General features: G+C 44.8%; 2 protein-coding genes across 3 annotated transcripts in view; both read right to left on the bottom strand.

Annotated features, from left to right (window-relative positions):
* Positions 1-352: 352 nt before the first annotated feature.
* On the bottom strand, positions 353-6,063 carry INS (insulin). Of its 2 annotated transcripts, none has more exons than XM_085302193.1 (3): positions 6,026-6,063; positions 4,980-5,200; positions 353-489 (listed from the first exon to the last, which is right to left on the bottom strand). In XM_085302193.1, exons 2-3 carry the CDS (start codon positions 5,164-5,166, stop codon positions 353-355), a joined length of 324 nt encoding a protein of 107 aa, XP_085158319.1. In that variant the 5' UTR covers positions 5,167-5,200; positions 6,026-6,063. The 2 variants fall into 2 exon arrangements, with proteins under 2 accessions (XP_085158319.1, XP_085158320.1); XM_085302194.1 differs by having other exon boundaries at positions 4,980-5,176; positions 6,010-6,041.
* A 1,659-nt stretch (positions 6,064-7,722) lies between these two features.
* The window catches only part of TH (tyrosine hydroxylase), a 34,870-nt gene continuing 15,364 nt past the window's right edge, over positions 7,723-27,228 (bottom strand). The window contains exons 10-14 of the mRNA XM_085302191.1: positions 26,912-26,968; positions 26,139-26,234; positions 25,880-26,013; positions 23,627-23,735; positions 7,723-7,785 (exon numbers count right to left, since the gene is read on the bottom strand). Of these exons, the coding sequence (XP_085158317.1) occupies positions 7,723-7,785; positions 23,627-23,735; positions 25,880-26,013; positions 26,139-26,234; positions 26,912-26,968 (459 nt within the window). The remainder of the gene's footprint in view (positions 7,786-23,626; positions 23,736-25,879; positions 26,014-26,138; positions 26,235-26,911; positions 26,969-27,228) is intronic.

The following is a 27,228-nucleotide window of genomic DNA, read 5'->3' as shown; positions in this document are numbered from 1 at the left end:
CCCTCCATCTCATCCACAAGGCATCAGGGATACTATGGTGCTCTGCATACCCACTTTAGCACTGTGTAATTTTCCTCCTTAAATCCCAGGCAGTTCATCTGGATGGCAGAAAAATAGTGTTAAATGATGGGTAGCTCCAGGCATATCTGGTATATTTTAAAACTGCCTTACCAGAGCACAGACAACAAACTCCTCATATAAATGCTAATGCCCCTACCCCAAGAGATGGATGCATAAAATGGCACAGTGCTTTGAATAGGTTCACAATATTTATTCAGTTGCTTTGAAGGTGCAATAGCATAAGTGCATGTTTCTCCCTTTCACCCACGTCTCCCCGCTGCTGGCCTCTCTGCTAGTTGCAATAGTTTTCCAGTTGGTAGAGGGAGCACGTGTTATGGCAGCATTGCTCAACAATTCCTCTCTTCACTTTCTCATATTCCTCCTGCTGGAACGGCAGCTCTTCTGCCTCACCACGCAATGGCCCGCTCACTGCCAGGAAAAAAAAAAGGTAAGTTGTGGGACTCCTCACAGTATCAGCCCTTGCTATCAAGCTCTGCAGAGGCTCCCCTTTTAGGCACTGGAATTGGCTAGAGCAGGCTGGAAAATGGGAGAACTGTTGCAAAGATTTCCCCATGCTGATGATGCTGCTTGCAGCACCTTCAGGCTGTGTGTTTCCGCTCCCAAAAGAGTCTGATAGTTCATGAAAGTGGCCTAGCTGCACAGATATTGTCAGCATGAGGGACAAAAGGACACGGAGGTTTTACTGAGGCAGCCAAGTGGAAAAGAAGAGAAACCTTGTACCCTCCCAAGGGGTGTGTGTGGGGGGAGAGAGCAGCTAGTAAACAAGATGATAAAATGGGCTTGTCTGATCCACAGGGATGAGTTGCTTGGAAGTGCAGCCCCCCCTCCCTGCCCCCCTTGGGCAGTGAAATGTTCTTCCAGGAGCTGGAGCAAACAGCAACAATGTCCGTGGGACTGTAAGGAAGGTTTCGTCCCAGGGCTGGGTGCATTTCTCAGCTGGTCTGAACAGCCTGCTCCTGCTTGCTGCCTGGATGTAGTCGAGAGCTGAACACAGAAGTATTTGTGTGTGTCTGTGCTCACAGCTGGGGACAAGTTTTAAAAGGGATGCTAAACTGGCGTATTTGGACACACACAAAACTCAAAAATAATGTGCCATTTACTGATGGGAACTTGAAAACTTTTCAAGAAAACCGTTCAGGTTTTAGTTGCCCACTGAAAATATAGAAAATAAAGCAGTGATTTTCCTACAGGAAGAAAAGAAATCCTGACAACCACAGTTGTTCCAGGGTTGTATAGCTAAATCAGGAGGTCTTCAGTGACTTCAGTACAAAAAGAAAGTACGTGGAAAGTGAGGATAAGATGAGGTTTCTAGGGCAGTATAAAAGTATAGCACAAGATACAAAATCCCAAAGTCCCCAAAGCATAATGTAACGAGCAAGACCCAAGAGTGACAAGAAATCATTGTGTTAGTGTGCTGAGAGGAAAACTTAGAAAAGATTTATTCAAACATTTTGTGGAAGAGGATATATCTGGTGGATATTTCATGACTTACTCATCTTCATCCTTCAGGTCAGATGGTAGAAGATAGTAAGTATAATCAGCTCATGTGACAGAGGTATCAGCTCAGGCTAAAATACTGGAGAAAGAACTAGCAAGTTCTTAGATCTTTCACATTTGGTCAATCCTAATGAAATTCTCCTCACAATATTTAGAAAACCATGTGTGGTGGTCTTCAGAAACATCAAACACAAATCAAATAGCCCATCTGGCCTTTCAAAAAAATATCACAGCAAATCAGCTCGTTATCTTCTATGACATTATCTTGCTTCACCTTCCTAAGACCTCTGAGATTATTTCACAGGACAGGTACATACATATACAGATGTATATGCATATACCAGATATAAATAAAACCACTATTTGGTGGAAAGAGGATGGGTGGGACAGCTCTGTTGCAGTTAGAGTAGGTAATATAATGGCTCATCTTTAAGCTAGAGGCTTAAACTGAGTGGGACTTGGCGGGGGTCTCTGCTATACCTGGTACTATTCAAAATCTCCATTACTAACTCAGAAGATGGAGGAGAGAGTGTGCTTGCTGAATTTATAGAGGACACGAAGCTGAGAGGAACTGAGAGAACCCATCTCCCAGGAGAGGTATCGTCCTTGCCTTACAGCTTGAGCACTGCAGGTCCTGGCTGGTTAGAGATATGAATGGGAAACATAATGTTCAAAGGCAGCTGTCCAAAACGCCTCATCCCACCTACATTCGTGTTCAGATACAAAGTGCTGGAACCTGGGGCAGGGATTTGACATGGAGGGGGTTGTAGGCAGCGTTTCCATCTGAATCCTGCCTCCCCGGCTTTTGCAGGGTAAAAGACTTCAGTTTACCACACAGTATTTTCAGTTACCATAAGCAATATTTTGAGCCTGAGACCTCACACAACTTGCTATTGTGCTTCATGAAATAAACACAGCTTCCATCACTCTATGTCTTCCGATTTCCCTGTTCCTGTAAGTGTTCAGTAAAAGCAGCTCTTAAAAAAATAGCTTGATGGCGGATGTGGCTGTTGGTGGCGGATGGATGCAGCTGGTGGAGAACTCCTCTGCCTTCAGGGAGAGGATGTGGTGGCACATGAATCAGTTTGTGAATTATCCCTTCATAAGAAAGGTTGTGGTCCCTGTACAATGCTTTTGCCCTTTGGTGTCCCTGCACCCATCTGATGATCACCAACCTATGGAAATGCGTCATTTCCAATATGTCCCTGTATGGCACAATGCCCCAAACACCATTCCTAAGTCCCATCTGCTTTACACGCTGAAGGTCCTGGGTTCAAGCCCCAGTGGAACCAGCACCAGGAAATCTTTGGGAGGCTGGACTAGATAATCTTCAGAGGTCCCTTCCAACCTTACTGATTCTGTGAAATTCTGTGAAGTGACAGCTCAGGAAGAGGATCAGCATCAGATACAGAGTACTAAAGTTGTATTTTTTACTGTTATGTTTCTTGTCTGCAAATCTGTTTCCAATTTTGAAATTTAACTATTGATAGAATACATTTGCTCACTGCTTGCAGCTCCTCTGGAGTTTAGACTCAATCACAAGTGAAACTGAGAAGCACAGGACATGCCTTTTCCCAGAAACAAAAAGTTCAGATAAAGCATTTAGGACAAGTTCAGGAATCTCCAGAGCTGTTTGGAAGACAGTAGCTTCTAAGGTGGGATTAGACAGAAATGCCTGCCTTAGTGGCCCACAGTCTAGTCTATCTAGGGGCGGGGCAGGTGACAGAGAGCAGAGTATCTCTGTACTGGCAAAATTGCATTTTCCTTGCTATTGATTTACAAAACAATTGCTCCACTAATAAAATAAAATAAAAAATGAACAAACAAACCCACCTCATTTCTTTCGGTTTTGCGGAATGTAAGCCTTTTGTTTTCTTAATCTGCTACACACAATAAGGTTAAGATGGACACTGGCTCCATCACAACATACTCTAGCTAATGCATTTACTGCTGTGCAATAAGAGAAAATATAAAGCCGTAGGGGGCTGCAAGACTGCTGAAGGGCAAGATCAGAACTCTGTATTACCTTGGCAGGCTATAGGAACACTCTGGAAAGATAGGATGCCATTCAGTAAGAGTTGGGTAAGATGCTAGACGTAGGCAGGAAGACTTCACTGCACACACAGGACAAGGGATGGACAGTCCTTCAAGGACCACTGGTACGTTGGAAATGAGACCCTAAGGACCCCAAGGAGGCAAAGATAGCTGCCAATCAGCAGTACAGTGCAGCTTTGAAAAAGGCAAACCACATGCATAGGCAGGAAAACTGCGTGAAAAACGTGACTTCATCCTTTCAGTTTCTTCTTCACTCTACTTGGTGGTGGTAAGGGCTCAGCTGGACCCTGTGCACTTCTGTAGGCATCACAGTTCAAAAAGATGTTGACCAAATTGAGAATGACTTGCAGGGATAGAGATCTATAAAAATGATCTAAGGAGGCAGATTGGGGAAGTTGGGGTCGGTTAGCTGAGAGCACACTGAAGTTAGACAGGGTAACAGTCTTCAAGTATTTTGAAAAGTAGCCATAGAGAAGAAAGCAGTAGACTCTTCCTCATGTCCACTGTGGCGAATACAAGGAATAATTTACAGCAAGGGCCATTCAGGTTTGATATTAGGAAGAAACATTTCAAGAGGAAGATCAGTTGAGCAAGGGAATAGACAGTTTCAGAAAGCAGGAGGATCTTCCTCACTGGAGGTTTTGAAGAGCATGCTAGACAAGCATGAGTCAGGAATGAGACAGGGATAACTGATCCTGCCCTGGGGCAAAAGGAGAGCTTCTTGAGTTCTTTCCACCTTTATTTTCTAAGATCACTTCCAGGCCCATGTAATGGCCACACAAGGCTGAGATGGATACTGTTTTTAGTCTCTAATTTCCAAGTCGCAGATAGACAAACTTAAGCTTTCAATGACAATTCCTTCTGCCTCATAAATCCTTTCTCTGCCTGCTCTCCCACATGCCTTTTTAACCTGAGGAGCTTTTCATTGGCAATATGATGCTTTTGGTATTTTAAAGGTATTCTTACCATTCACCATTGAGGACATTACTGCTGTCACTGTCCAAGCTAGGCCATTGCCTTTTACATCATGTAGTATACAACTGTGGTCACGATCGGTAGCTGGACTCCTGGTTGCCACCAGAGAAAAGGAGCATATTACTGTAATTAATCCCTACCCCTATGCTGAACACATTCCTCCTCTCTGTGCAGGAGGACACTTCTAGCGTGTCTGGGCCTCCCCTTCTGTCACAGACCGCTCTGGAGGGAGAAGCAGCTTGTCACAACCAAGTAATATCTTTATCAAATGTCTACACATAGCATGTGAATTCCTGCTTGAAGAGAACTTGTTCAAACAGTAAAAGAGCTGGCAAGGCACCTTGCCAGGCTTATAGGAAGCTCTCACTTACCTAGAGGCTGTTCAATGTCCCGCCGGGCTTTGGGAGAATAGAAGAAACCCCTCTCTCTGCACACCAGGTAGAGAGCCTCCACTAAGTGAGAGCCGCAGAGGTGCTGGTTGGCAGCTGCGTGGCTGGACCCAGGGCCAGAAAGAGCAAGAAGGGCCAGGAGAGGCAGGGATCGGATCCAGAGAGCCATGGTAACCAGGCTGAGACCAGAGGGTAAGAGGAAGAGGAGAAAAAGGGAGGCCTGTGAGGGAATTAAGTTGTCATCAYGCACTTTACACCCTTCAACTCCCTCAGTACACATCTGAGACCAAAGAAGCAGATGAATCCTCTGAAGATCCTCTGGTTGGAGAGGGAAGGACAGCTTTATGCATCAGGCTTTGTAAGTCACAGTAAATGACTAAAAATTGTAGCCAACAGTCCATTTCCACCCACATGCTCCTGTCAGTCCTTCCCTCCCTGCTCACTTCCTATAAAGAGACAAACTAGACCCCAGTTGCCTACATACAGGGTAACCAGCAGCAGTAGCAGCTGCCTCAGCATGCCACCCCCCAGTTTGAAGCTCTGGAGCAGTGCCATCGGGGAGAGACTCTGCAAAATTTGCAGGATTAAAATCCAAATGCCTTTTCCAGGCAGAATTTGTGACTGTCTGCAGAGGGCCTCTCTCAGGCTTAGTATTAGAGGCTGCAATGCAAGCTCAAATCTTGGATGTATCAGCACTGGCAAAAACTGCTCAGCACTGAGGCTGGACTCCTGAAGGGGTCCWGTGTGATGGAAGACTCATTGTGTTGAGCCTTCTTATGCACCTGCCCAGGAGACTAGAGATCAGCAGACTTCTTCAGGGGAAAAACCCTCTGTACCAAGTCAGAAGGGGGTTGTTCTTTATGAGGGCCTAAAAACAACACAGTGTGCTCAAAGACCTGAGAAGACCTCATTTTCTCGGACTGGCAAGCCAACATGTGTCACTAGCAGCTACATTCACTTGAGAAAACAGCTTCACAAAACACAGGTAGAAGCTAAAAGGAGGTAATTGGACTTACCCAAAGAAATATCAGCAAGTGATGGAGAGAAGTTTGCTCCTAGAGGTGAAGACTGTTTGGCAGTAATTTCCTCATTCTTCGTTTCCTATATTTATATGCTTTACGTTAGCCTGAATGACACAAGATCTAGATAGAAGCCCGCCTTCTCAATGACGCCATAGCCAAAATTTTTGCTGTTTGGGCACATTAAGTTCTCGCTATGTAGCATCAACAGGTCTTTAGGCAAGTTAAGATAGAAGCAACAGTTTGCAGTTTCCATCTCATTTCATCTGGCCTGTTTTTGCTTCCCCACAGCTCTGTCCTGAGCCATCAGCAACCCTTTTAGCAGGAGGTAATGGTGCTATTACAGCTGTAATGATTATACTAATGCTGGCAATAGCTACTGCTGGCATTAAGGTGGCCAATAGCCTGTCTGTCTCAACAGCTGTTTCTGAAGTGCAAAATTTAAAGGCAAACATGTTAGTATGTTTGATTAATATCACCTCAGCGAGTATGCCGCAATGGGACCAAGTTGTCAGTGAGGCCATGCCACWGTCAGGTGTTAGCAGAAAGAAAACACATTATTGCAGTGAGAAGGCTATCTGAGGCCCTGCTCACAGCCTAAGCAACACAGAGCTGGAGACACGCGCTCAGGGCTTGGGCTGGCGGAAGAACAGCACCTGCATTTTGCAGGAAAAGATGGATGATGGTGTTAGCCCAGTACAGGGCCAAAATTAGAAATTTTGAAATATTACATTAGGAAAAATAAACCTTTCTCCCTTCATGCACTGAAGGCAGGTTTCCTCCTACATCTCAGAAGTACCCATTCATATTCCTGTTTGGGGTTAGAGATGCAATCTCTGCCTTTTGCAGGTGAGAGCTCTGGACACCTTGGCTCTTCTGTTTGTGGATCTACTAGAAACTCTGTCCAAGAAATATTTCCAGTAAATCCTAGTGAAATATTCTGCTTCAAACAAATGGCAGTCTTGCATAATGAAAAAGAAAGCCCTCAGAAATGTTTTCAGCCAGGGCTGTCCTATTCATCTGCYGGCTGAGATGGTTCAGCTGATCATGTTCACAGCTTCCAGTCAAAGTCTGCAACAYGACCTGAGTTCGTAGGTAATCTTATGGAGTAGGATAGCAAAGAATTGTGTTTGTCTTCAGTGAATGTATATCTTGAGGCCAAGCCTGGATACTTAATTTAACTCCTCAGTTTCTCCACCAACTCAGGAGAAACATCACTTCACAAATAGCACCTCACTGTTGATAGCAGTTAGAGCAACTACTATGTTCAATGTGAGCCATTTCAGTGTGCTCACATTTTCTTTTTTTAGTATGAGTCAAAATTGGCTTATATGAACTGGGTCTGTGATGCTGATACATTTTCTGAGAGGATAGGCTGTGGCAGGCTATTGAAATTCAGAATCCTATAGGGTAAATTGGAGGTAGTTAGCAGAAACCAGGATATTTTGGATTATCGATATTCTGGTCCTTTCCAAGGAAAGAAAATCTCACAGCCATGACCTCATAAATTCTCTGACACTTTGCTTTTTATTCAGAATTTAAGTTATAAGGTTAAAATGAATAGTCAGCACTCATCATTGTGAAAAGGAGTTTGGAAAACTGACTAGAATATAAACCAGTATAGCGACGTGTCCTACTAGCCAAGCAAAGAGGATCTCCAGCAGAGTGAGGACGTTTGCTCGTCAAGGCTGCTGACCTGATGAATATCAGTCCAAAGTTCCTGTGGTGTGGGGCGGGAAGGGGCCACTCTGCATCTCTAGCAGTAGTGGCTAAAAAGAAAAAGATGAAGTAAGCATTACTGGTTTGCCTACCTGAGTTTGCAGAGAGCCTGAAACAGATGCTCTGAGATTTGTGATTCTTTATTATTTCAGTGTATTCCAACTCAGATGCCAGCAAAACTTGCTCTGATGCCTGTGTTTCATTGCTGATTAAATCACACAGGGAAAGTATCAACTTGCAAAGATCTATGCTGCCATGATCTACATGGCCATTACCCTGAAAGTGGGATTCAAGGCTGAAACTGCTTTTAACAGGACATGACAGGCCCAAGAGGGAGCCCACAAAGTTTCATTACCCTGACATTGGTCCCTGCTTTCAAAAGTATGTGACATACTCCTGTGCAAACAGCAGCAGCTTTAGCTTTCTGCTCTTGCTTTCACATTATCCCATTTCCTGGACAGCTCTGTGCTATCTCGACCTATTTTCTTCTCTGCTGCTAATAACACACTTTTACCCTGTCTGCCTAAAACATGCTTCTATTTCCTTTTTTTTTTCCCTGCAAAGGCCTTCAGTCAGTGAAAGGCATTTTAAATGTCAGGGATTAGATGATCTTCGAATTTCCTATTACTCTGTATTTTTAGATTACAAGTACTGAAAAGGAGACATTTTCATCAGCCTGAACTCTGTTGCTTACTGCATTTAGAATAGGTCTGACTCTCCATTGACGGTGTAAATCAGAAGGAAGTTCACTGAAATCAGCAGAATCCCGGGAGATTCAGACCAGACTCTCAATTTCTTAAGTAGCTGAAGTAACTCCTYGCAAATACTTCCATCAGCATCTAGTTAGTAGTGAGTCCCATCTGCCTCTGTCATGGCAGTATCATGTGTTTGCTAAACGACTGTGATTGCAAAAAGGCTTGGGAAAAGTGCTAAATCTCTGATGAGTGTGCAGGGAGGAGACTTATTTGCTCAAATGGATGTGAGACAAGGTTATCGGCTATGTCCCCTGCTATGTCGGTCTTTTGTCCTCACGCTAATAAATCCAAGTTGTGATGTTCAACTGAAGTTAATAGCATCCCTGCACAATATGTAACACTATCTCTGTCTCCCTACCCCTCAAAAAAATATTTGATGTACTTGAATGACCTAGTGGTATACCCATGAAGAGGGTCTCAGGTTTCAGGGAGATATGAGTACAGGGAATTCACTTACTCAGACCTTCTTTCTGCCATGAAAAGATGGGGAATTATTAGCTCCACGGGATAAAACCTGACATTTCACTCTATTTGAAGTAGATTTTCAACGCTAGGAATGGTGCTTGAGATTTGTGCCACCTACATTTCCCCCAGAGTAGTCAGCCCCCACCAAGCATCTCACACTAAGGTGCCAATTTTTCAAAATTACCCTACAAATCCCATTGGCAGTTGTTTTCCTGTGTTCATGGCGCTATGCAAGACGTGTTCCTGAAGAGTGAAACTTCAGACTGATACCTGCCTTGAAAACGCTTTGGAGCAACAAGTTCCCTAAGTTAATCACATGCTGAGTTTGGGGTCTTAGGATTTTCCTTCTTGCATTTTTAAACATTAACTGAATTGACTCTACCTCATGTTTTATTGTCAGCAGGGGGTTGTAATGAGATTCCTTCATCCATTATCCTTTACCCTTCTTGCTGGACATCCCCTACCCAGAGTAGCGTGGCAGAAAAGGCCATAGGCCCCTCAGCTGTGCTCTTTGCATCCTCAGCGTCATTGCCAGTGGCAGCTTTTAGGCACTACAGAAGTGGCAGGAGATCAGAGTAGGAAAGGAGCATGAACTCTGCCCTCCCGTTGCCCTCCAGAAGAGATCGTGATCCTTTCCAATCTCACATCCCCCCATCCATCACAACGRCCAGGGATTTGGGAAGGACCCCTCAGGACCCTTGTGCCTTGGAGGCAGTGCGCCGTGGTCATTCATCCCTGCTCAGCCTTCCGACCACAGGAATGGATCACGGCAATATGCTGGAAAATTTATTGAAAGGAAAAAGATATCATGCTGGCTCAAAGTCCAACACAAGCCAATTTTTTTGGTAAAAGTTTCCTACACTGACTTTTTTCCTCCTAAAATATGATAACTTTGATTATTTATTGGAAAATGTATTTTCTTACCATAAATGGACCTTTGGAATACGAAAAATGTTAGCAGTSATTTAGAAAAATAGGCAAGCTAAAAAGGTTAACCAAAATATGGATATAAACTGTGGAAAGTTTTGTCTTAGAAGGAAAACTCCCATGTCAGCAGCAAACTGAGAGAGGGGAGTGGACAGGGGAGCCCGTTTTTCAAGAGAAAAGCTTTTTTTTACAGGAAATCTTAGCTCACCTCTTCCAGGTTGGGTTTCCCCATGATTTTCACTTGATCAAGAAGAAATTGGCCAAACTCTCATTCATCATTTTTGTTCCCGTGGCCTCCTGTGATCAGCCTGCTCAACCCCCACTGTTTGGCTCCTCATTCTGATTGCTTGGATAAAAGCACTCACTGGGTGGGAGTGGGCTGCTCCTGACTTCTGCCCTTCGTGCTAAATCACCTCCAGACGTGACTTGAAACCACCTCCCTTACTCCTGTCACCCCCCGACCCCGAACAGTTGCATCAGTGGGAATGAGGTTTAGGCAATCCCCGGTGTCATGTAATCAAGTTTTACAGTCTGTTGCCAGCACAATAAAATCTTTACTACTGTAGATGTCTAGCATTTTCGAACCCTGTCCTGAAAAATAACAAGCCCGTTATGGAGGAACTAGTTAACGATTACAAGTTTGTGCAAGTTTTACTGAAAATAAAGGTCAGATCTGGAGGCGAGCGAGTTCTTAGTGAGCACCTTGGGACCCAGAAATGTGAGCCACAGCTCAGTGTGCCACTTTTGTGCTGAGTTTAGTGGTCACCACTGGGGCCGCATTGCTCATCCATGGGCTATGGGTGGCTGCATCACACACCTGATTTTAGAAGACTCAGTCGACAGCTTCCAGCTGATTGACAGTGGCATGTCTAGGTAAGGACCTGCAGAAGGAGTTGCAGTAGCAGTTGGAGCTCCTTCCCCATTGAACTGAGTCTTGCCCTTGGCAGGTCTCTGGAGACCTGCTAGCAGCGATTGTAGCTGTGCTGAGATGTGGCTGCACGTTGCACCAGAAGAGGAGCAGAGATCGACACCTCAGTGACGCTTTGCATTCTTCTGTGTYGAGGGCAAATTCAGTGGCTTTTGAAACAAAGAGCCCCAGGACAACACTGTTTGCCAATGCATCTTTGTGCTCTGTCAGCAGGCCTGCCAAAATGCAGCCCCAAGACTTCAGAAGGAGTCTGAATTGCTTTAGGCAGCTTCAGGGATGGCCAGCCCCTCGAAATGCCTCAGCACTGCCCCTGCTACACTGCGATGTGCAACCAGGGCAACGTGCTACCATCTCGCTAGCAGCAATGATGTGAGCTGGGAAGAGGATGCAAAGGGCAGGGAGGTGRATCTGGCACCAAGGAGGGTGCTTGATCATGTGAATCCCTGCAACAAAATCCTGTGATGCCTACAGAGATACGTGGTGGCCTTCCTGGGCAGGTGGGGCAGGCACTGTGGGCTTTGAGGAGAGGGGGCTGCTATAGCAAGGATGACGCTCTACAGCTTATCTGGAGCCATACAATGAGAGCTGCCTTTGCTTCAAAAGGGACATTGTGCAAGCCAAGAAGGAGGCCACTCACTGGGATAAAAGTAATCTCAGTTGCTTCTATAAACTAATCCGGACTGCTGTCTGGGTGCAGTGCTGGTGAGCTGTCCCCATCTCCCCTCCAGCCATGGGGCCCAAGAGAGGCTCTCTTGCCAGACTCTGGATTTCACAATTTTCCAAGCTCTTCCAGGCCAGGGACATTATCTTGCTTCTTAGAGCACAAAGAGTTGATTCATGAAGTGGAGGGCGTAGCCCAAAGTCCAGTGTAACCAACCAGATTTTTCCACCCACTCCCATCACTTTGTGTTAGCCTTTAACATCCAGGCTGCTTCAGAACAGCTAGGAGAAGGTAGTGAGCACATCCAAACATCTGGAGATGCAACTGCCTGATGGAAGATGCTCCACAAAGCATTTCTGAAGAGCCAGTAGCTTTTGTTAACAGATTAGGGAGCTCCCCAGGGTTGGTGCTGCTCTGTAGATGACTTGCTGGGGCTGGTTTCACGTGCTCCCTCCACCTGGCACTGCTAGAGCACAGTGAAGGAAACAGTCATGCTGGTTTCRCTCTCCTTTTCCGAAGCTCAGGGCTCAAGGTCTCATATGATCCAGACCCGCTGGTCCCCCCTCCCAACCACATAGYGACTCAGATCATTCTCTCAGCAGTGAAGCCCTAATCTTTGGCCAGGCCTAGCTCAACCAGGACCACTGCACTGCAAATTGGTTTGGCTGCAAAACAGACCTTATTTAATGATCTCCAAAATTCCCAGAATCTTTTGCATTCATCTTAGAAAGAAAAAATGCCAGGCTATAAACATAGATGGAAAAAAACAGGTATACTACTTCTAAACCTAATAATAAGCCTAATAAAATATTACTGAACATAGAATTTTTTGAGGAGGTAGAGGAGAAAATAGCACCTAAGAGCTGCTAATAGTTCCTAGACACAGCTATTAGCAGACACAGCAGAACAAATTAGTTTGTTTATCAATGAGGAGRAGATGAAATCTGCAGCTATTAAGGGCCCAAAAGCAGCCGTTGGCTTAGACAGATAAACATTAGAAAAGGTGAGGACACCCCAGTAGAGAACAAGTAATGAACAGCAAAAGCAGCAAATCACTTCCATAGACTTGTGAAACCCTGGAAAAGTAGCCTGATCAGCACCAGTCCAAAAATATACATATATATATATATATGCATTTTCTGCACTGATACCACATCTGTCCTTCTTCACAGGTCAGAGTCACGGAAGACCATGATAGCAGCCAAAGAGGATCTTCACCTGTTCCTCAGAAAATGACCATTAAAGGTCCATCAAGCCCATCAAGGAGTTTCCTCCAATGTCCAAATTCGTAAGCAAGAAAATCCTGAAAAGCACAGTTGGAACAGACTTTCATAGTGCCACCAACATGACTTCCATAGCAGGAGATAACACAGGCACCACCTGGATAACAAAGACTTAGATGATCTGGAGATGCCTTGGAGATCAGAAGACAAGAAGATCTAGTACTTTGCCATGATGCTGAAAAGCACAGGCATGATGGACATCTGCATAGTTTTCCTGATGATAAAATTAGGGGTTGTAGCTGATACTGCRAGAGAACAGTGAGGAGCAATGAGGAGCATTCTTGCATGACACTTTCTGCTGAGTTTAAATATGATGTTTTGTAACCTCATTTTCCACAATAAAATTTACTTGAGAAGCCCCTTTTTTGTGATTAGGAAGCTCTTGGAGATTTCAACTGCTGTTGCTCTGGTGCCATTGCCTTGAGGCCCGGCTTTTCTCCACGAGATGTGAATAACCATCTGGGGGTGCCTTGAACTCCCTTGCCTTCATGGCATGCTCTGAGCTTCCATCTCACTACCAAAGCTTCACCTGCATGGGAATTAACATTACACTGACCTAGGCAGTTGTATTTCAAAGGACTTTTTCTAACAAAAAAAAACCCAATAAACTCTCGCATGCAACTGTTCCTCCAAGGCATGTCCACTCCTCCCGCGGCTTTATCGCAGCTTTGCTGATTAATCCTTGCTCCMGAGATGCTCCACAAGGCCAGGAGGGGCCGCGGACTTGCAGAGGGCCCATTCCCTCCCCTCTGGCACCCCCACTCAGTCAGACAGGCCGCACTTTATAGCACTCCCGTCTATTCTGCCAAGGCAACAGGACTCCCAGGTCAGATACCGTTAATAATCACTGAGTAAGTGGATCATTTTGAGCACTTAAAGCTACTTTAGGGATTTGGAGAGACAGCAATAACTGGTTCATAGCTTTGCCTACTGGCTTATTTAGGTTCCTAGACAACGAGGTGTAAATCCTACTGATAAGGCTTGTTAGTGTTAGAGGGCCGGCGGAAARGGAGGGAGCAGGCGGACTGGAGACGGGCACATGAATCACTAGCGCCCGACAAGGGACCAGCCCGTGGTGGCCAGCCCTCTCCCAGGGCCACGGGGGCCCTCGCCCCGGCCGGGGGCTCCCTCGCACCGGGCTGCCCGAAGGGGCTCAGGGCACAGGGTGCTGCCGACAGCTGGATCACGGGGATTTACAGCAGCGGAGGGTCTGGGGCCATTAATTCAAAGTTGCCACTTATCGGTGTTTAGAAAGAAAGCCCCGATCTGTTCATTAGTGATTTGGCCTTTGCTGTAAATTTGAGGGGCCCAGTGCTTTGCTCTGACGTTTTTGTCCTTATTATCTTGTCTTGGCCTCAGAGGGAGGTGGGAGAGTTATTTAAGACTGACCTTAGGGGAAGGAAAATGAACAACTCCCTTACCCCACCCTGTTTTTCTCCCTGCCTTTCTGAGTAACAACTGTTGCCCTGAACTATCTGTGTGATATACTTAATCCTCCACCATCCCTGCAAATATTTTGTAGATCAATTCATCCTGCTGTGCCCAGAGAGCTGACAGAGAAAATAATCGCAGAGAGACCAAGCAGAAGTAATGTCACAAATGAAAATGGATTTTTTGTTACTATCCCTCCAGGAAAATCGATGCGGATGGGCCACGACCACATCAGGTGCTGGAGCTGACCTCTAAGCCTGTTTGGTCTTGCATTCCCATGGTTTGCTTTGGATTCCTACCTGTGTTTTACGTGAGTTTCAAAAACATTTGCTGCTTCCCAAGCTAACCCTCTAAACATTACGTATAGRAACATGTCATGGTGGTTTGCTGGGACCAGAGAGAATCTTTTTGATTTGGGGGTTTGTATACTGAAAAYTTAGGTTTGATCCCAAACCCTCCACAGTTCTGGGGCAGAAGATTTGGGGAATGAGCGAGGAGTCTGGATGGGTCCTGTCCCTCTGGGAGCGAGTTTGTTAATGCCGACACGAAGAAACCCTGGTTCACTGGAAACAAAGCACTTGCAAGTTTGAAAGAAGTCCAGGCTCTGAATGCTCTTTTTATTGATCAGTCGCCACAAGCTGTAACAGCTGCATGGCAAGAGCTTCGCAAAGCTACATTAGCGCATTGCCGGCAGTGCGGTAATATATAGATTTTTAAAACTGAGCACTTTCCTAAACTTTTCAAAGCCCTCTATTCAGTAAAAATTACTCCTGATCAGCTTTCAAGAGATTTCTGATACTTCTTGCTTTTGGCCATGCCAAAAAAATGTCACAAGATCAGCTTTCTTCTAGGGAACTTAACATTTTCTCAAACATAATAATTTGCAAGTGCTGGAAAAATGAAATTTTAAACCGTAAAGTGCAGCACCTTTTTTGATCCTTGGGAAGAAGAAAGTCTGATGTGAGCTGGATTAGCTCTCTGAATGACAGCTCAAGTCAATGACAGTTTTATTAAAATCAATTCATGTCTGTGCGGGGCTGATACATGTGCCTTTGCGCATACCTGCAAGTACAGGATTTGGAAATAACTTAATTCTTCTGTTTTATGCTGACTCMGTACAAAAAGAAAGATAGTTTGGTCTATAGGGGACTGACAGAGGTTCGAGCCCCAGACCTGCCACTTAGACATGTCTTCCCGAAGCTGTTTCGGCAGGTAATTACTTTTAAGGCTCTGTGCCTGGTCTGAGTTGCTCTGGCTCTCTGTCTCCTTTTATCTGCCAACCTTTTACAGGGACAATGGTACTTTTCTACCTCCCAAGCGTGTAATGAAGATGAATTCATTAAAGCTGTAACACTTTAACGAGGGCTATTAAGATATAGAGTATCCTTACAAGTCCTAAATTAGACAGCSGCCTCTCAGATGGCGCTGGGGTGCCTGGATGCATGCTCCAGACCCGTGCTGGTGATACATTAATCCAACTCTATACRCGATTCTCAAAGGGATTTAACCAGAGTAAGTCTGGCTTTCCTGTAAAAGCCAAACATTCAGCGCCAGCTGGAATTTGTTTCCTTAAACATAGAGATAACTCTGGAGTACAAAACACCTCCATGGCCATAAGCATTTCTTCTGGTCTTCCATTGCCTCCTGGGCATCCTGTACCACATCTGCCAGCCCCACATGGATGCATCAGATAGCTCAGGTAATCGGAAACGTKCCCTGGGCTTAAGCAAGCAGAAGCTATCCCTATTAATTTTAAGAGGGAGTGTGTCACATTTAGGAAGGAGGTTACGTAGCACGGCCACCCGCTGTGGCAGGTGCCCTTGGCACACCCCTCCCACTCGTCTGTCCCTGCACAAACCAGACTGCGCTGTTGCTACTTAACATCTGGGAAAAATGAGAGTGACCCCGCAGCTGAACTGAGGAAATATCCATTAAGTATTTTGAGGATTGCAGAGAATTACCTTTGGTTTTACCCAGTTATTTTCCTCATGTGACTTTTTTTGCGGTGAGGCATATAAATGACTGCGTGTATTTTCACATCTTCCTCTGTAATTTCCTGGGTGTGATGGAAATATTAATGCAGAGAGAGCTGCTGGCTGCAGGTACCTCTATGCAGAGTGGACTCTGATGTGGGCAGAAAACTCACTTGCAAGCTTCCCCAAAACCGTCTTCACAATGTTACCATACAAGCACTCATCTGTTCATAACCACATTCCTCTGTATGAGCACCTCAGCTTGGACCAACTCTGTGTTTTTGGTTCTTGTGCCCTCTATCCAGACAGCACCTGAATTTATCTAATCCTCTGAGAACCAGAAGAGCATTTCCAAAAGTAGCAGGAGGCTCAGAGTCCTTTGAAGGGATCAGACAAGTAGGTTACCAGGCATATTGCATATGCCGGCATTTCCACATTAATAGCATTACTGGAACTAAACAGAAATAGTGGGAAGTGTTGGGAGAGAAAGCATGTAGTGAAGGCAAATCCCCTGTTGTGTTATTATTTAAAAAGGACCTCCCAACTACTGTTCTATGCATTACTGTGCAATTAGTAATATCCTGGCAAAGAAAGGCTTAGATCAGCTCATCCACAAACAAGGGATCGTTTTCCACCTCTAAGTTAATGTTCTGCATGAATGCAAGTTGCAGTTCTTCTGCCTTAAAGGGTCCCAGGTTATGTTTTGCATACTGCCTGAAGGTAAGAGAGCAGACTTGAGTCTGGAAAGGGGTAGGGTACAAGAGTCAAACTCAGGATGCTAGACCAGAAATATATTTTTTATTATTAATATCATGTCAGCAGCAGCACGATTCCAAAATGAAAAATAACTCTGCTTTGTCGTTCTTTACACAGAGAGACAGAAAGACAGATCTATCCACAGCAGCAGCAGTGACAACAGTGGGAGACTGTTCAGTGAGGCACTAATACACACCGAGATTAGGGGACATAGCGGAGGCTGGCTCAGAGGAAGGCTTGGCCCTTTTTTTGCTCCCACAGCTTGCCATGAGGGAAGGTTTACCCTGTGCTGACCCACTGTCTGGGCTCTCTCCAGGTACCTTGCTATACGGATTGCAAATCCATTGGGTAAGGTCTGGGGAGCTGGCTCAGGACACCRAGAGGCAGCTGAGTGTGTACCATGCCATGCACTAGCATCAGCAATCACCTCCATGAAAGCTGTGGCTACAGGTGGCTTCTGGTGGAAGGTGCAACGGGGAATGCACAAGTCATTACCAAATGCATTTCTTCTGGGCAATCTTTTGATCATCCTTGCAAGACAATTCTGTAAATCTGGCCAGTCTGTTGTAATACCATTGCGCACAATACTTAATGGGAACCTTAAGACGGAATTCAAAGCTTAGGAAAATTCTAAAATGGAATTCAGGAACTCAGGAAAAGYCTAAAAAGAAGGATCCTAAAGGGCCGCAGGAAACCCCAGCTTTATTAGAGATTACAGCAGGGGCTATGGGCACCTCTCCATGTGTCACTTCAGCCCATAGGAAACCTATGCGTGATACAGAACAAATGTCATAGTAGAGCACATGAAGTGAAACTCGAGGATATGCTGTTTGTACTAGTGGAATTACTATGGGAAGCAGTCAAAACAGTTTGTGCCAACTGAGCCAATATAACACAAAAAAGTCAGTTTCTTCAATGAACAAATTGGGTTTTAAAAGAGATTGCTAAGAAACTTTAAAAAGTTTGTCTTTAGAAAAGGAATACCATCTAGTGGCTCAAAAATGCAATAGGGAGATACAACTGGAACCGGAGAATCAAATGAATGCAGAAAGAGAAAGAAAAAATGCAGAAGTAAGTAGAGAGATTAACATATATAGTGCAGTGATTCACCCTAGAGCAGGGGAGAGCTCAAAAGGGACCTGATCATAGTAAATGTGAAGCTAAAATTAGACTCTTGCAAAAGCAGATTGGGATGCAAAAATTAAAAATAGCTGCTGTATCAGCAGGAAGTGATGGAAAAAAATGGATTTGGAGCCATCAGAGGAAAATGATTTGGGGGATGATATATAGGAATGGGAAAAGAAAGAGGAGCTGAGGATAGCAGCATAAACAACAACAGCTAGGACTGCTGCCCCTGGCAGGCGGGCAGGGGGAGTGAAATGGGTAAGTCAATTAGAGTTTGTGCTCTGCCAGCTTTTACACACTGTGCATTGGGCACTCTCCTTGATGAGTGTATTTAATCAAATTGCCCAACATATAGGCAAGACAAAGATGCAATTAGCAGCATTGACATTAATTAATCCATAMACTAGGGGAAAATGGAGAGTGTTGAATGAGCTTACATGAAGTTGCTCTAATATTGGCAGGGCATCATACCATGTACCAGCCACCCATGCCTGGTGGGATACAGGTGGTGCCCATTCCCTTGGCCACCGCAGTGCTGAGTCAGGTTCCTTGGACACTGGGTGAATTATGAGAAATAGCTGCCTGAATGCACCCCCACCATTCACAGCAAACATCCATATGGCAAAATGCAGGGTAAGAATCAATCTGCGGAGCTGCCTTCAGATTTAGAGACAAACAATATACCTTTGGTGGCATCCTACAGGGCAGAGCACCTGCAATAGCACCTGCTCTAACACCTGCTAGAACAGTGGTCTCCAGAGGACAAAGAAAAGGTATTATTTTATGTGGATGATATTCTGGAGACTGTGGCCATGAAAGAAGAGGTGCAGGAGAGAAGTATCTGAATTTTAAAATTAATAGACCAAGCAGGAYTTAAAGTCAATCCAAATATGGCATAATTAGTGCAACTGCTTGTGACTTGTAATTGGTGAAACAGGAAGACAGGTAGATGCAAGAAAGGTTAAAGCTTTTTCTGAAATAAAGGATCCCACTAATCGATCCCAACTCAGAGCAGTGCTAGGAGGATTTAATTTGTTATGGCAGCGTATCCATAACTTTGCTAGTACCAGCAGATCAAAGAAGCATCAGAAATGGGGCTGGAGCAAGCAGCATGATGATACTTTACCTGAACTGAAAGAAGTTGCTTTAAAAGCTTCTGCACTGAAGTTCCCAAGCCAAAAAAAGGCTGTTTGTAATAAGGATTTCAACACAAGCTCATTCTGCAGAAGCAGTACTATTACAGAAAAAAAGCAAAGGGAAGTGGATCGCATCCATGTGATCCGTGTCCTCTCCAGGGGCTGGGACAAAAGACCCCCCTGGCCATGAGAAAGACTGCTTAGGGCCATCTGGGTTGTAATGTTCTTCCAGGCCTTCACCATCAGTAGTCCAGTTGTACACCAGTCTACTCATACTGTGTTCTTAAGTACAAAGAGAAGAAATGGATAGTGATGCAGATGTCCTTTTACAGAAAACCAGTAATAAACCAAAGGTATGAGTCATTCATGGGGCTGGGACATGGACAAGGGAAAAAGCTGATCCAGTGTCCAATTAGTTGGCTACTCTTTGTAGAATGGGAAAAAAGTGGTGTGAAACTAGAGAAAGGATTACCCCAAAGAGCAGAAATACAGGCTGGCATGGAAGTCAGTAAAGATAAAGCCTCCACATAGCCCAATATGTCTCTTAACAGACAGTTATTACGTTGATAATAGAATAAAATCCTGGATGCATGATAGGGAAAAGGGAAATGGAAAGCACATAACGGGAGTGGAGAAAACTGGAGGCTTACTTCACAGACTTGGAGAGGCAGTGGGAATAAGATTTTTGTTAAGCCTTTTTACACACAGGAGGAGACTGAAAATAATAGTAAGAAATAGTTTAATGACCAGCTTGATAAGCTGACTAGGAGTTTGATTTCTGCAGCCTCAACCAGAAAGCAGAAGAAATGGATACCGCGGCCAGCTGAAGGAGAGCAGATCATTCTTTTTTTTAATGAGTGCAAGGACTTTGTATTTGGCCCCAAATGAAGCAAGAAATAGAGCATATAATGATAAACTGCACAAGATTTGCAATGATGCAAAAGCAAATGAGAAAATAAAAGCTGCCAACTCTGCTGCATCAGCTAAGCCATGTACCTCGGCAAATACTGCAGTTGGATCATATAGAGAAAAAGCTATAAACTAAAGAAAGTCATCAGTATCTCTTTGTCATCAAACATATTTTTTTCCGGGTATGTTGAGGCTTCTCCCACTCAAAGGAATACAGCCATTGTAACTGTAAAAATACTATTTAAGTAAATTGTCAGCAGATGTGGGATACCATTTCAGATAGGATGAGGTGAAGGAGGGAGTTTCGTAAGTGAAATAACTCCAACCCTAATGACTAATCTCAGGATTAATACAAAGATGGCATTACCCTACCATCTGCAATCTTCCAGAATAGTAGAAAGAATGAATGAGATTATTAAAAATTGTAGGACAACATCCAAAATGTCAGGCTGAAAAATTACTCTTGATATTAGCAACTTTAAGGAGCAGTGACAGATTAGGAACTGCTTTACAAACATACTRTATTTTGTTTGGACTGTCCATGCCTTGGTGGCCACAAGTCCAAGACACTGYGTGTCTGAAGGAGATCAGTGGGAGCGGGAAAAAATATCACAGCAGGATAGAGAAGAAATCAAGACTCAGGTAGAAGAAGCAACAGGAGAAAAATATGGAAAATGGGAAAGGGGGAATCACATTCATATATAGCTTATGAAATAGGGGCCTGAGTAATGTATTCGAAATTGGGTAAAAAGGAACATACTTTAGAGACAAAACAGAAGGGGCCCTGTTACATTATGTTAGAGGATAAGTCCTCTAACATATCAAATAGATGAGGGTAATGGTGAATATGAACGTGTTCRTGTTTCTCATATGTCTCTCCAGAGGGGTAAATAATTCTGCAATCAGTTGTGGATTTGCCAAGAATAACGACACAGAAAATATCCAAAGATCTATCTCCCGACCCTGTCCAGCCTAACTCTGCCTCTCTCCCACCCACAGGAAGCCRCAATGCAATCACATCTCTCCAAAGCAAGGGGGTGCCACTTGCTTGCTATCCGTCTTCTGTGTGAAAGTGTTAATCTATTCCTGTGCTTATATACTAAGGTTTTTTTTATGCTCTGAGTTTTTCTTGCTTTCTGTTTTCATAGGGCAGCAGATTTCAGTGCAGCTCCATGGGCAAGCGGTGGCTTGTAAGCCAGGCAGTGACTACATGCTGCCTTGGAAAGTGAGAGGCTACTGCTTTTGGACCTTTATGGATTTTGCAGGAAGACCAGAAAGAAGAGAGTGAATGCCTCCATGAAGACTCCCAGCTCGGTGCTGATTAGGCACCTTGCAAGTAATAACCRTGAGCTGCAGATTTCACCAAAGGCGAGGGGGAGTGGCAATCTGCACGCYAGTGGGCATGGTATTGCCATTGCTAACGAGGCCACAAGCTCTGCATTAGCTATACAGACTGCATCTGTTACATTTTGCCTGTTTGGGGCTGTATTTTCTTTATTTTGGTCCACTTAACTGGAGCTATCAGTAAGATTTTTCATTACTAGAGAGCTAACTTGTGACTTAACCCGTCTTTGTTTTGCTTATCTTGTTCTAACTACTTAATGTAATAATMATAATAACAACTTAAGACTCCAAATTAAAAAAATATTACAGCCCCTAAAAGTTACATCTCTTAAGATCTGCAGCTACTCAGGTAGGGAAGCTGAAGCTTTGGATAAATATTTTAAAATTATAAAAGCCAAATGAACTTGGTAGTCTTATCCGTTTACAGGATAATCCCCCAAGGAACAACTTCAAGAGAAACTTGAGCTAGCAGCTAGTGATGGAATTGCTGACTTCAAGCAAGTGTATAGGTATAAGAGGGATTTAGGAGGGGTATCAAATAAAAAAGAGAAGGAGCGTTTGATACAGGTGGGAGGCTAAGAGCTATCAATACCTGAGCAGTTAAAATTTGAGAGGATTGTGGGCTAAGCATATGTATGTGAAGGCCTGAGAGGGGATAAAGTATAACAAACAGCAAACTATTATGGCTGAACTGCAGTGGAAGTAACACTGAAGGGTGATGGTACATGTAAGTATTGGAGGATACTTATACTTGATAGTCAAAATTTAATTACTAGACCTTGCATTTCTTTCAAGAAGAAATGAAAAAAATCCATACAAAATGGATGAGAATGGTAAAAGTCTACACAGAAATATAACAAGCGATAATGTGAACAACTAGTGTAATTCTCTCCCCCCTCCCAGTGCTGTCCCTCCAGCTGTTTAGCTGCCTGCATGCCACGGATCCAAAGCCCAGCTCTGATACTACACAGCTGCATAACCTTGGGCCAAACTTCTGAGAAAACGGCTAAGTGATGAGACAGCCTACAAGAAGATAAGAAGGGCACAAGCAGGGGGAGGCTAACTGAGAACTTTGGGTCAGATCAAGCCATTAATATCAACAGCAAAAGCAAGATGAAGCTGTTTTGAACAYGGTAATCATATGTTTTGCCTTTTTCAGAAATGATCAAGAATAGCATTATTCACGCATTTGGGGCACATTAGGTGACAAAGATATTAGGATACGTAAGAACAAGATGTGAGGTCTATCTGTATAACAGAACTGGAAGTGTGAAAATGTGTGAAATTCTCCCAAGGACTGCCACATTCTGGACGCTAGTGGTCCTGTACAATCTGCAAGAATCAATAAACTCAGGACACCAACAGGCTGCTTAGCCTGTCCAAGGCCACCAACACACATTAGCATCAACAGCTGCGGGTGCCCTGCAAGCACAGTTATCTGCTATTAATGATCACAGCTTGATTCCTCCATACTAACAGCTTAGCTACTAAAAAGCAGTCTGAAATGTCAGCTGTGATCTGTGTCCCCTCCTGACTTGACCCTCTGAGAGGGAAAAGGGAAATTCTGACAGATATGAGAGTGTGCAGGTGGTAAGGGGGAAGTGTTAGGAGTAAATTGGTGGTACAAAGTCAGGTTCTGGGGAGGGCCAGAGGGGCAGTGGTGGTCCCAAGTGTGGCTGTTTGGGGGCAGGTGGTGGGAGCCTTCAAAAGAGGGCGTGAAGGGGTCACTCTCCTTTCAGTCTAGGGTAGCTGGCTCTTGCTGGGATGCTAGCAGCTTAGGGAGCTACTCTCTGAGGGGCAGACAGACAGCCCCTTCCCCAATCAGCTTCTCTCTTCTTTCTGGTACCTGGGAGCCTGGACCGTAGCTCTTGACTTTAACTTTGTAGCTTGGCCCATGCTTGTGGCCTGTGCTAGGCTTCTAAGTCAATAGAAATGCTAATAAGAACATGAGCAGGCCTTGGGTTAGTCCCTCTGCCCTCCTCCAAGCTGGCCCTAAATACAAATGCAGAAAGCTGTTGGGATAGGGCAGTGACAGGCAGCAGTGCCAAAGTTTGGAGAAAACAGGTAGAAGCTACCAGCTGGGAACTAGGTGTGAGAAGTTTTGTTGCTGCGAGGGAAGGGGAGAAGGAAAGAGCCCAGTTCTCCGATTAACTGATAACATTCAGTGCATCAATAAGTGAGTGCAGCTCATCCCTTACGCTCTCCAGAGAGTGGCAGATAGTCTGCGGGCTGTTCAGGAGCTCGATGCTGTGGGTGTACGGCTCGTATTTCACCGAGAAGGGCCGCTTGATGTGCGCAGCGTAGCTCCTGAAAGGGAAGGGTGCCAAAGCCTTGTTGCAAACCGTGAGTCTCAGAGCCACCTGCTCCCTCTTGCTTCTCTTCCCTCCTCCCCAAATAAATTTACAAAAGATAAATGCCTTTTGGAGGTAGAATTTCTGAATTAGCACAAAAACTGTATGTTTCCCATTTTTTGCTGCTTGATGGGGGTACAGCAGTGGTTGAGATCATTCCTGTTCAGCTAGGGTGACTGAGCCTGAGTCTGCAGTTTCCCAGGGCCACTACCTCTCTCTCAACTTGGGCTGAAAACATGGGCTTACATCAAACTGGAAGAAGCACTGAAGTTGCCACCTCTGTGGCTGTCACCTGTGCCAAGATACCCTCTATTTTTACTTTATGTGGTGGAGTGCTTCTGGAGGTCTCAGGACAAATAATCAAAGGTGAGATTTCCCAAGATATTTTCTCGTGTTCAGCTCCAAAGCTAAAGTTTATGTGCTTGACAAGATACGCTTACTCCTGCACACACCCTGCTGTGACTCTTAAAATGGACTTGGGGTCCAAATTTAGCTACTTATGGGTAGAATCTCATGCTGAAAATGCCTGGAAAGAAGGGGAATAAGCCAGTCCTGGTGACAGGAGAGCCCCTTGCCACTTTATCCTTTCTCCCCCGAATGGCTTAGCCTAGGGTACCCTCTTGTGGCTACTGTGGGTCTGCTCTGCTGCAGTCTTGGGGGGAAAATGTGTCCTCTCCCTGGACTCCTGCTATAGCTGGTATCCTGTACTGTGGGAAAGCCTAACCCTGACCGCTGTGGTCCAGGTGTGAAATGCACAACCAGCTCTGCAGGGGGTAACATGGGAGAAAGTCGCTGGCATGTGCAGGGAGCTACCTAAGGTGCAAGTGAAGGAAAACTACAGAGGAACCAATGGGTTTCCTAAATACCCATACCACCTACCTCTCTTAAAGTGTGGCTGAGCCTAGGCAGACCTTGCTTCCCCCAAACCTCCTTTCTAGCACGTTTTGCATCTTTCTAAAGCCTGTATGTACAGCATCATTTGTGGGTACCTGGAAGAGTACTGAATGTGCTCCTCACTGGAAAATACTTTGGGGAAAAGGGCCTTTTGCTTGGGATAGCCCTGACTATCAGGCCCATGGCTGTAGCCACTCAGGGTTGCTGGTAATGTAAACAATATAGGCATTTTATTGCTTTCACCTCTTAAAGTAGCACTTATGTGGTTTCTGATCACTTCAAATAGGATCATTTAAAGTGCCTGTCACTGTCCAAGCCCCATAGCCTAATCTTGACTGTATATGTGGTGTATTTTCCCCCCTTTCAAATATAGAGAAATGATTTATCCAACAGTTTGGTGTTTTGGACTTTTTTAAGCAGCATAGTCTGTGTGAAAGGATGGGCTTCCCAGGTACTTGCTTTTGAGCAGCTGAGCTCTGGAGGAATGGTGCAAGCAAGTTGCAMTTGCCTGGATGACAATGAAGCCCTTAAGCAGCTGCTCATTTTTTCCTGCATCCTAAATTCAAACACTGCCACCAGTTTAAGCAGTTCTTCACCTTGTTCCTAAAACTCTCAACCACACAGCTCTGGGCAGAAAGCTAAATGCCATCCCTGACTTAAGAAGATTCATTCTGAAAACCGAGATGAATACTTCTGAAGGGAGGGCAGGTACCTGGCCTTTATCAGTCAGTCTTCTCATAGCAAGAAGAACAAGTGTATTGTAGTGAACAGAGGGTAGTCCTGGATCACCAGCTAAGCCCCAGTTAGGCTGCCTTGCCTGCTTTGGGAGCTGGAAGTTTTCTTTAACTCTCTCCTGTAAGAACTAGTGCTAGATTTGTCCTTTCCTTTCCATATTCAGCCTTATCTCCACAAATGTCTCCACCTCCATTCTGCTCTCCTCCCTACACCACTTGTCGCATAGCTTTCAAGCAAATTGGAAACCCAAAGGACTTGAGGTGGGCCAAGTGGGAACTAGAGAGTCATTTTTGTCACAGATAAAAATTAGTTAATGCTTTTTTAAGCATTAGGTTTTGAAAGACCTGACTGATACTTGTTTCCAGAGTGTTCCTGAGATCCTTAATGGAAAGCATCTGCTGCCATACCAGCTACTGTTTTGAGATAGCCCTGTGTCATCCTGCTTGAGTCTCCCTCACTGCCTGAGCCTACCTGAGTTTACTTTTGGCATCGCTGAAACTCTCGGACACAAAATACACAGGTTGGTAGTTCTGATCTTGATAGGGCTGGACAGCAGCAGCATCTGGGTCAAAGTCCCGCACCTCTGGTTCATCTGACAAGGAGTGCTGCAGAAACAGCAGAAAACCAACGGGTAATGGAGGGAACCAGAGCTCACATGCATAACAGAGACGGAAAATAGGTAGCTGTACAGAGTCTGGAGTAGAGAGAAGCAAGTTCTGCTGAGACTTACTATAAGTTCCCCATAGGAAGACAGGAGCCCAGCTCCGTAGGCTTTCACTACCCCGTTCTGTTTGCAGAGCCCAAACTCCACTGTAAACCAGTAAAGCTGTTCAAGGAAAAAGAAAAACACAAAGGGAACACAAGTCCTCCTCTTCAACTCCCTCTCACTTTTGAATCCTTACACTGTGGTCTGAGTTGGGGATGTTTTAAACAAATTAGCTCCTGACATGGCCTGCAGAGTCAGGCGGTGAAATGGCTTGCTAGGACCCATGGGAGGTGAGCGGCAGCACTTCCTCATCTACTTGCACAGCTCAAGGCTTGGCCAGCCTCAGACCAGCAATGAGCCCAAGGTCATGCTGGAGCAAGTGGAAGCTCTTCTGGACACAGCACTACCTGGATTGTCCTCCTGAGCATGCAGCAACTATACAGTGTCTCTGTTGACTGCCCTTGGAGCAGGGCAGTTCACCTTGTCAAGGGAGAGCTGAAGGAAACGGATGTAATTTAATCCCATTCTAAAGAGTCCCAGCAGTGCTGTCTTTAGAAATATGATGCTTAATGATACTCTAGTGCCCATGAAAATTGGGTTAATGTGCAAGTGAGCTCTGCTTTTTAACTGATCTCTGCTTTGCACAGTCATCATGAAAAAGCAGGGGATGCAGCACCTTAGACAGAGGTTCTAAAACATTAAGTTTTGGGGAAACAAGGGTGCACCAGTTTCCCCTGTTGTCACAGAAGTGCTACTAGAAGGGCTGGGGTCCCAATCATGCTGCAAGTAARACTTACTGTTGCAAGTTTCTCAATTTCTTCATCAGTTGCTCCCAGAGATGCAAGCCCGATGTCCTAGGAAGAAAAGGGAAGAGGCAAAAGTCAGTATAGATCTGGTCAACTGCAGCAAGATTCATTTAAAACCCAGCATTTGGGGGTTTGGTCAGTTATAACATTCTGATGCAATTAGTACAGATAACCAGTCAACAGTTCAGAAATGTCCTACAACACTATTGCAGACACTGAGAGGGATAAAAGTATTTTGCTGTTGGGATTGGGAACACCTGCATGTTTCATAGCTGATATTAGGAATTACTTCAAAGTTTTCAGTACTT

Source organism: Rhea americana, unplaced genomic scaffold (genome assembly GCF_003343005.1).
Source record: "Rhea americana isolate MKP2758 unplaced genomic scaffold, rheAme1 scaffold_187, whole genome shotgun sequence".
Classification (NCBI taxonomy): Eukaryota; Metazoa; Chordata; class Aves; order Rheiformes; family Rheidae; genus Rhea; species Rhea americana.
This window is presented reverse-complemented; position numbering and strand designations above follow the sequence as displayed.